This window comes from Arvicanthis niloticus, chromosome 16 (assembly GCF_011762505.2).
Source record: "Arvicanthis niloticus isolate mArvNil1 chromosome 16, mArvNil1.pat.X, whole genome shotgun sequence".
Classification (NCBI taxonomy): domain Eukaryota; kingdom Metazoa; phylum Chordata; class Mammalia; order Rodentia; family Muridae; genus Arvicanthis; species Arvicanthis niloticus.
The window spans coordinates 61553358-61563884 of NC_047673.1; the positions used below are offsets into that span (position 1 = coordinate 61553358).

Here is a 10527-nt window from a genome sequence, read left to right on the forward strand (position 1 = left end):
CAAACCATTAAAAAAATAAAAAACCTCAACTCTGGTCATGTAGACATTCCAAACATCTCCCCTTGTTTGTTGAGATGGTCTCTGATAGCCCAGGCTGGCTTTGAACTCCTGACCTTCCTGCTGCTTCCACCTCCCAAGCACTAGGAAGAGAGGCATAAACCACAGTTGACTTTCCCATCTCTAATTCTACCCCACAGTTCTGCAGGAGTTGCTTACAGCATATTAGATTAAATTTACCCTCTTTGGTCTGTCGTTTTAGACCTTCAGGCTTCCTGTTCAGACTTCTCACCTAGTGTACTCTTTCAAGAGCCCCCACATCAAATCAAACATGGATGGCACATATCTGCTCTAAATATATGCAGAGCTTCTTCACAAATGTCACACACACACACACACACACACACACTTTCACCTCTGTTCCATCTAGCCATTATCCCTCCCATTGCATTTTACAAAATGGCTGCCCCTTCAAGGTCCCTATATAACACTCTTTCCTCTGAACTTCCTGTATTAAGTGGTATTCCCAGCATTCTGTGCATTGGCAGTTGATGAGTTTGCCCTCTGCTTCTCCCTTCTGCCTCCTCAAACTAGATCTTGAGTTTGTTGAAAGAACTAAATTACCATTCTAATACCAACATTCACAAACGTTCCAAATAGCCACCATGCAGGACAATAGACGGTCGGCTTGATTTAAACTGCCACATTGCATAAGACATCAAAGGATCTCCTAACAGAAGGGAAGAAATCTGGGCTTCTTCCTGGAAGTTTTCTGGTAGAGAAAATCTTCTATCTGGGTAGAATCTCTCAGGATGCAGGGAGATGGAAAAAGTTGTTTTTAGAGAGCTTTATAGTCTACAGTGTTGCCGTAGCAATCGGAACAACAGACACCCTAATTTGGGAGTGCTCTGAAAGAAACTTGACTCTAGGATCTAGGTCCTAGAGCTCTCAGGAAAGAGGCTGAGAAGAAATCCTTTGCCATGGTCTTTTGGATTTAGGCTTGTCTATTCCTCAGAGAAGTGTGTCTATGTCCCTTTTCTGTCCCTCTGCCTCACCCCACCCCAACATTCCAACCTAGGGTAGGGGGAGGTCAGCATACACAAAGCCCTCTGTGTAAGGGGTGGTATGTGTTCCCTCAACCCTCCACTCAGAGTATACAATGCCCCTTCTGCTCCATGCCCCCTGCCACCCTCCCCAACACCTCTCAATTGCACATGCCAGGCTGCAATTGGTCAGTGGCTCAGGACAACCCCCTCATGCTGGGAATCCAGGGGATTTTAAACAGGTTCCAGAAAACACCGCTCAGTTCCTTGTCCCCCCTGCTATCTCCACCCCACAGACACTCTGGGCCTTTGCCCCTACCCCAGCTATGGCTCCCGGGGCGCCCTCATCCAGCCCTAGCCCTATCCTGGCTGCCCTGCTCTTCTCTTCTTTGGGTAAGTGGAGTCACTGAGTCCCAGAAACCTGAGATTCAGTGGTCTCTCAGCAACTTCCCCCATCCTCACACCCTTCACTGCTAAGAGCCAGCGGGATGGGGGGGGGGGGGAGGGCAAGAATATGGTGTTATGTTTAGGTGTGGGGAAGGAAGGTATGGATCATTTACAGGAAGAGGAAAGGTATTTCCCAAAGGGATGTAGTAAAAGAGATCACAGAGTGCTCTCTGAGCATCCAAGTTGGAAACCAGTCAGTGACTCCCCAGATCCATGCTAACAGCCTGTCAGGAAGCAAGAAGAGTATGGGAAGATCAGGATAAACCCTGGGTTCTGGTCCCTTACATTCCCAAGTGGCCCAAGAGGTAACCAACCTTGATTACCCAGAAGGGGAAAGTCAGTGGGTATGAATTAATGAATGAGTCTATTCTGTGGTCTCATCTTCTTAGACGGAATTTCTGCCTGTGGCCTCTCATCTATACTATGAGTGAATCCTAGGATCTTGTCCCAGTAAAGCCATCTTTTTAAACTGGCCAGCCTTTTCCCCTTACCTTTGCCAGATGTTGAGTGAGCAAGATTACATCAAAGCAAGGTTGGTTAAGTGGAGCCTTCCAAAGTGCCCTGTGTCCTGTGTAAGCAGAAGGCATGATGGGAAGGAGTGAGGGTGAGCAGCAGGAGAGAGAAGTTAGAAAATCCAAGGTCCTTTCCTTGGCCAAGTTTAACTCCTTGGGTTGTAAACTCAGAACTTAAGACTTTTCTGATTTGTTCTGGGCTATTCTGTGACGTCCTCAAGCAATGTTGAAGATAGGGTGTTGGAGCAAGCCTTGGTAATGGATGAGAGGAGCTGGGGGGCCTAGGGAGCAAAAGAGCTCTGTCCCAATCCTGGAACCACCGAGCAGAGTTGGGAAGAGCAAAGATTGATGATAGGATAGGATGAATAGAAGTCCAAACAATAAATAACCCTCTTTGTTACACTGGGGATTCCCAAGAAAGCTCTCAGACAGAATTCCCAGGAGGTAAGTAAAAGATATTGCATGCTAAGATGGGAGATTCAGGACAATGGGGGGTGGGTGTGGTATGAGCCCCCAGCACTGGCTAAACAATGAGACTTTGTTTGTCGCCTCCTCCTAAAGAACAGAAAAGTCTATAATTGTTTCTACCCAGAGCCAGCCCACACACATAGACTGCCTGGGATGACTCTCCCTGTGTGGGTGGCTTATAGGGGCGGCATTGGGCCAAGATGACCAAGAAGAGGGTTGAGGATGGATGGTTGGACCACAGGGGCCCACATGCAGAGTCACCTGGGTGTTGAATTTGGGGTCTTCTTCTATATCTAGCTTCTCCTTGACATGAAGTCCTTCCTTCCCTGGATCCCTAGTCAAGAATACACTAAATGGTAACCTGGGGTGCAGCAGGCAGGCTTGACAATTGTGCCCATCAGGAGGACTTCTTGTATTCTCTAATCTGCTTCTGCATTGTCTTCTTCTTCTTCTTCTTCTTCTTCTTCTTCTTCTTCTTCTTCTTCTTCTTCTTCTTCTTCTTCTTCTTCTCCTTCTCCTTCTCCTTCTCCTTCTCCTTCTCCTTCTCCTTCTCCTTCTCCTTCTCCTTCTCCTTCTCCTTCTTCTCCTCCTCCTCCTCCTTCTTCATCTTCCTCTTCCTCTTCCTCTTCCTCTTCTTCCTTCTCTTCTTCCCCCTCTTCTGCTTTCTCCTCTTCTCTTTCTTGTGAGAATTTGAAGTTACTGTACAGGTGCTAACAGTACAGTTGATATCTATGAGTCAGCATGGAAAGCTATCTCAGTTACATATGTTCTTAACCCAAAACCAAAAGGGAGAATTTAATGCAATACATTGTATATACATTATATTTTAAAGAGCTCCACAAAACAAATTTAGCCATTTGTCGTAAGACACATCTTGAGTTTATTGCATTTATATTGAGTTTGATGCATAGAGAAAACTGGTAATGGTGGTTCTATCTGGGTGGAAACTTTAGGAAAGAAATTGGTTGTTAGAGTGATAAAGATAGCTTTGTCTGCATTACTTGACTCATTTATAAGAATGTATGCATGGGATGGTGGAGCAGGCTTTTAACCCCAGCACTCAGGAGCAGTAGTAGGTGGATCTCTGTGAGTCCCAGGCCAGCCTGGTCTACATATTGAGTTTCAAGATAGCCAGGGTTACATAGTAAGACCCTGTCTTAAAACAAACAAACAAAGTCAGTATATCTTAATTTAGTTAAAATATTCAAAACCCTACATCTAATTAATTGCTTAAGAGTTAGTTAGATATCAGTTGTTGGCACATGTGGTAATTCCAACATTCAGAAGGTGGGGCAGGAGGGCCATAAGTTCTAGGGGGGGTTGGGCTACATAGGAAGACTGTCTCAAAAGAGAGAAAGAGAGAAAGAGAGAGAGAAAGAGAGAAAGAAAGAAAGAAAGAAAGAAAGAAAGAAAAAAGAGACTAAAACAGAAAATTAGATTGGATACAATCTACCTTCTAGAATCCTAAAGAAAAGCACAGACTTCATTCCTCTGCACTGAAATTTCCTATGCAAGTACTAACCAGAGTTGACCCTGCTTAGCTTTAAGAGATAAGACAAGATTGGATACATCCAGGGTGTTAGAGCTATGAAGGTGAGGGACATTCTTTATGCTGAGACCTTGAGCAGATACAGCATTTATATTTACTAACTGAGTTAGTCCAGACAGAGGTAAGCCTCCAAATATTTGTTTCTTCGCTAAGGCCTTTCCAGTACCTTAATCCCTGACTGCTGGTTGGTCTCATGTCCTCTTTCTAACTGACTGGGCCCACCTGTGTGCATCTTACTTCCTTCTGTTTACAGTGCTGTCTCCAGCCCTGGCCATTGTGGTTTACACGGACAGGGAAGTCTATGGTGCTGTGGGCTCCCAGGTGACCCTGCACTGCTCCTTCTGGTCCAGTGAATGGGTCTCAGATGACATCTCTTTTACCTGGCGCTACCAGCCTGAAGGGGGCCGAGATGCCATTTCGGTGAGTGCACGGGTGGTGGTGGGATGTCCTAGGGTTCGACAACAGATCAGTACTTCGAAAGCAAAGAGAACCCAGGCTATAGAAGGGAAAATGTTTTATGAGCCATAAACTCAACTGTAGAAAGGTAAGCAGCAGTCTTTGTTACCTTGCCTAGGACCTGTGTGCCCTGTCCTCCTTCCCTCAGGCCAGGATCTGGGACCCTGAGTCCGGAGCCAAGTTCTGACAGCTTTTCACACTAGGATTCTTTCACACATTTTCTGTCATTCCTCATAGATCTTCCACTATGCCAAGGGACAACCTTACATCGATGAAGTGGGGACCTTCAAAGAGCGCATCCAGTGGGTAGGGGACCCTCGATGGAAGGATGGCTCCATTGTCATACACAACCTAGACTACAGTGACAACGGCACTTTCACATGTGATGTCAAAAACCCACCGGACATAGTGGGCAAGACCTCACAGGTCACGCTCTATGTCTTTGAAAAAGGTGTGAGAAGGGACAAGGGACAGCGTTCTTCTGGGAGGCACTTCAAGGAGGGTTATTGGGAAGGGCTGACAGACTGTGAGAAGGGAAAATAGCCTCAACTAACGGTGGTGCAAGCCTTAAACCCTAGCTCTGGGGAGGCTAAGGAAGTGATTGCTTGGGTCAAATCATGAATCCAAGAGCAGCCTGGGCTACATGGCAAAACTGGGGGATGAGGGAGGCGGGTGGCATGTGGATAAGCATGATGGTCTAGCTGTAATCCTAATTCTCCAAAGGTGGAAGCAGATTGATGCGAAGTTCAAGGCCATATTTGGCTACACAGCAAGTAGGCCAACCTGGGCTACCTGAAACGACACTCCTCCCACTCACCCCCCAAATAGTAAAAACCGAAGACGCTGAGAAGGGAAGGCAGCCTTGCTAAAATTCTCACATTTCCAATGACTGGAAATAGGTGTAGTGAGAAGCAACATAGATACAGGTTTCTGGTTCCTCCCGCGGCGTGCGAACCGCGTATTTCTTCTCCCTCCCCTCCTAGTGCCCACTAGGTATGGGGTGGTGTTGGGAGCCGTGATCGGGGGCATCCTCGGGGTGGTGCTGTTGCTGGTGTTGCTCTTCTACCTGATTCGGTTCTGCTGGCTGCGCAGGCAGGCTGCCCTGCAGAGAAGGCTCAGGTAAGAGTAGGGGTTGGGGGTCGGGGAGGGGGAGCCTGACTCCCCACCTTTATCCAGGATTCCCCAGACTGCTTCAGTGGTGGGAGGGGCAAAGGAAAGAGGAAGTTGAGTGTGCTGGGTTCCAGAGAGGCCAATCCTGCTGCAACCTCTCTTCCCGCAGTGCCATGGAGAAGGGGAAATTTCACAAGTCTTCGAAGGACTCCTCGAAGCGCGGGCGGCAGGTTAGCGGGACTTAAGACTGGGAAGGAGAACGCTGGGAAGTCCCGGACAGCAGTGAGGGATGGGTGGGCATGGTCAAGCCCGAGGCTGACGTGTGCAATCCCTGCAGACGCCAGTGCTGTATGCCATGCTGGACCACAGCCGAAGCACCAAAGCTGCCAGTGAGAAGAAATCTAAAGGGCTGGGGGAGTCTCGCAAGGATAAGAAATAGCGGTTAGCGGGCCGGGCGGGGGGTCGGGGGTCTGCGACGGAGTCCTCCAAAGGCTCTCAGGTGGTGGTCATCGAGATGGAGCTTCGCAAAGATGAGCAGAGCTCGGAGCTCCGGCCTGCAGTCAAGTCCCCCAGTAGAACCAGCCTCAAGAACGCCCTCAAGAACATGATGGGCCTGGACTCGGACAAGTGACCGTCATATCCAGGCCCTGGCAGAGCAGAGGACCTAGGCTCCTCTTTTTCCCAGGTCTAGGTGCTTTCCTCATGCTCCTCAGCCCTGCCCTGCCCCTTACCTCCTAATGAGATGTAAAGTTTCATTCCAACCTTCCTTTCCAAGTCTCGTATTTCTCCTTCGCCTTTACCCCTCGGCTTTCCAGAAGCCTAGGGACTAACCCTACTCCTCACCTGCCCCAAGGGCTGTGTGTTTGGTGCCTCTCCCTCAGGCACCGAGAAGAAAGGGACCTTGATAGCCTCTGCCCAACTCCAGGCCACTTGGCCTTCTCACCGCCCCCCCCCCCCCCACCAGCTGATCCCCTGGCTCCTCCCTGTTCTCTCCTTTCCTATCTTATGGCGGCCCAGCTCCACACACTGTCCTCGGGCTCAAATCCACATCATGCAGAGCAGACTCTCCATCAGGGTTTATTTAGGTTGCTGAGTATTTTTTATTTGTTCATCCATTCTTTTGTTTGTTTACCTGAGCCCACAGCCCCATGACCGAGGACCAATGACGTCATGTGGCTTTTGCCGTTAGCCACTCCTACTAAGTCTTTACTGGAGAGCCAGCCAGGCAAGCAGAGGAGCCCCTGATTCTCAGACCTCAGCTGCATAATTGATACCCTCTGACCATTCTGGAGCACAGTTCTGGGGCTCCGAGATTTGGGGAAGAAGAGAGAAAAAAATGGATCCTCACAGATCAGGGGTGCAGTAGGAGGCTTTAAGAAATATCTTCAAAATGAACAATCAGGAGAACAGGAAAAGCCACCGAGAATAGATAGGAAGGAAGTGGTTGCACTCCCAGGCACAGGGGACTCTTAGGACTTTTCTGCATTCTGTATATTTCTCCTACCATCTCCAAATGTCCTTAAATGTTTAATAAACACTGACATTTCCAGAAGCTGCTGCCTCTGTTTTGCATTTTCAAATCCTCATAAGAATCCCTTTCTCTTCTCTTATTCCCAGGTACGTTTCTTCCTCATTAGCTGGTTTTCGTTGTCAGGTTTGATATTATGGTATTGGCCCGTGTAGTGTAATAGGGAGAACTCTGAAATAGGCTCACAGGCACATTTATGTATTAAAAACTATCCAGCGAGCTTGTACTAGGTCCTAATCTGTGTTAGGCCCTGCTTTTGCATGTGTGGAAACACAGTAGCTTTCTTTAACAAGACCTGGATTGTAAAGCATGCCAGCCACTCACTGGTTGTCTGCCTGAGAATGCTTACTTGGCTTTGGTAAGCTTGTTTCACACTTCATAAATACAGGGATCCATTCTATCCACCTTTCACAATTCCCAGACTGTCTGTGAGAATCAAGTAAGAGACAGCATATGGAAACCTTTATAAGCTATAAGCTTAGTTGTGCATATTATAACATATGACTAACTTTTTAAGGGTCAGCTCCTTAAAAATGTTTCTTGTCTTGCCTAAGGGAATATACTCTAGGGGATAGATGGATCAGAGTACCCACATGGAGACTCACAACCATCGGTAACTTCAGTTTCAGGGGATCTGATGTCCTCTTCTGGCATCTGTGGGCAACAGGCACACATGTGGTGCACAGACTCATGGAGGTAGAGAGTATTATATTTCCTGGAGCTGTAATTACTAGCCATTGTAAACTGTGTAGGAGAATCACGTGTACAAATAAAATTAAAATAAATAAAGGAGTGCACTTTATAAACTAGTACAAATCTCATTCTCACTGACAAATATACACACATAGACCATTATGCCGAGCATGGCAATACACACCTATAACCCCAGCACTTAGAACATATAGTCAGGAAGATCGGAAGTTCAAGACCAGTTCTGACTAAATAGCAAATTAAAGTTTAAGGCCAGCCCGGGATACAAGAGACCCTGTTTTAAAAACAACAACTTTCCTTTTGTTCTCTATTTTAGATACATTATTAATACCTGACTAGCTAGTTTGTTTATAATGTCAATTTAGATATATCCTGGAATCTTTAGGTGATTGTGGGTAAATGTAATAGCTTCTCCTGGGGGTGGAGGTAAAGAGTATTATATTTCCTGGAGCTGTAATTACTAGCCATTGTAAACTGCTTGATGTGTGTGGGTGTTGGGACCTGAAGGTGGGTTTTCTGTGAGAGCAGCACACAGACAAACTACTGAGCTATCTCTTCAGCTGTCCAAAAGGATTCTTAGTAAAAGACATAGGTACAATGTCTGGAGGAAAACTAAGATTTTATTTCACACTGTATAAGAAATAAAATGTAGCCGGGCAGTGGTGGCGTATGCCTTTTAATCCCAGCACTTGGGAGGTAGAGGCAGGCGGATTTCTGAGTTTGAGGCCAGCCTGGTCTACATAGTGAGTTCCAGAACAGCCAGGCTTACACAGAGAAACCCTGTCTCGAAAAACAAAAAAGAAAGAAAGAAAATGTAAAAAAGTGTGTTGGTACATTACTGTAGTTCTGGCATTCAGAAAGCTGGAAGGTTTGCTGGGTTGCTAGGAGTTCAAGGCTAGCTGGGGTTACAGAAGAAGACCTTGTTTAAAACACAGAACAGAATTACAGTCCCAAGCAGTCACCCTAAACAAATACACATGAGTAGAACTGAATGGAGTCAGCAAGCTGTTTATACTTCACACACAAATACACACACACACAAACATATGCACACACAGACACACACACACAGATACACATAGATACACAGACACATACACACAGATACATACACATACACACAGAGATAGGCACACACAAATAATTAAAAAAGAGGTTGTCATGAATTTGTGAAGGAGTGAGGGAGACGATTATTAAGAGTAAATATTTGTTTAAAGTCTGGTGGGTTGGCAGATGCCTGCAATTTTAATCCCTTTTGGGAGAATGAGGCAGGAGGATTGCCTTGAATTCAAGGCCAGTCTAGGAGCCAAAAGAGAGGGCACAAGAGTATTTGTTTAAACTCCACAAGAAGAAGACCTTTAAGCAACACAGGAAATACTTCATATTTTATCCTCTCTATTGGCAGAATATGCTATAGTAAATATTATAATCAAAACCCAAAAGTTAACTGGTAGTGACAGAGAAATCATAATGTGTTTTCATAGTTCCCATACCTCCACCTCTATCTACAGCCTCGTTTGTCTGCTCCCCTGGCTGATAAAGCCATATGAACATGTCTGGTCTGGTATAGTATCTGCAATATGTTCCGCTGTCACCTTTCAGCCACTACAATCACATCCATCGCTCCACTAAAATTGTGTTCCTCAGAGGGCATCAATGATGTCCATGTAAAATATGCTTGTAGAATAGCAAAGTGTGTGTCTACTGTGGTTGTGTGTAGTTTGTATCATTGGTAATTGAACCTAGGCACTTGTGCTCTTGAGCCAAGCACTCTACCACTGAGCCAAACACTCAATCACTGAGCCACTCTAGCCCCTGTTGTTAAAACTCAATGGTCACTTTTGCGTCTCTGCCATCCCTTGGCTGTGTTCAGCATTGTTTACCATTTCCTCTCTCTGGTAATGGTTTCCCACTTAGCTTCCTCTAGATAGATTCTTCTGCTTTTCATTTTTTTTTTTTTTTTATCAATTTGAGAAATGCATGGGTTAACATTATCGTAGAGATTGCAATATTCTTTCTGGTTGATTCCACACATTGTGGGTTTATTCCCATATTAATACCAAAATTTCCACTAAGTTACAGTCAGTTAGAGATGAATATTCTCTTTCCCTTTAACTTGTTGTTTTTGAAGTTTTGCTTTTCGATTTATTTATTTTGTGTGTATGAGTCTTTTGTCTGCTTGTACAAGTGCCTGTTGCCCAAGAAGTTCAAAAGAGGGCATCAGATTACCAGAAACGAGTTAGAGATGAACACATGTTCTTACCCATGAACCATTTATCCAGCCTCTTTACCCATTTAGATGGAGATTTATTTATTTGTTAGTTTGTCTGAGACAGGGTCCCACACTGTGTCCGGGGGTGGTCTTGAATTTACTTTATAGCCTAGGCTGACTTCAGAATTTTCAAGAGTTAAAACTCAAGTCATCAGTGTCCCAGGCAAGTGCCCTCAACTGCTGCTCTATCTCGATGGCCCTCGTGAGACTTTTACAGGGTGTGGAGTTCTTTTGTGTTGTCCAGGTCACTGTATTATTGTCTAGTATCCTGGACTCTTAACTACCAGGGTCATCTGCTCTGTAAAGTCACACATACAATTATTTAAAAAAAAAATTACTAAAACAAACGAAGAAACAAAAAACCTTCCACAGATTCTTGAAACTTTCCCTAGAGGGCAGTACACCTTTCTTTGAGAACTCTTTAGAAGTATAAA

General features: G+C 45.6%; 1 protein-coding gene across 1 annotated transcript; it reads left to right on the forward strand.

Annotated features, from left to right (window-relative positions):
* The first annotated feature begins 1270 nt into the window (after window positions 1-1270).
* On the forward strand, window positions 1271-7134 carry Mpz (myelin protein zero). The gene is made up of 6 exons (XM_034520355.2): window positions 1271-1433; window positions 4270-4436; window positions 4710-4923; window positions 5456-5591; window positions 5752-5812; window positions 5920-7134. Exons 1-6 carry the CDS (start codon window positions 1367-1369, stop codon window positions 6019-6021), a joined length of 747 nt encoding a protein of 248 aa, XP_034376246.1. The 5' UTR covers window positions 1271-1366; the 3' UTR covers window positions 6022-7134.
* The last annotated feature ends 3393 nt before the right edge of the window (window positions 7135-10527 follow it).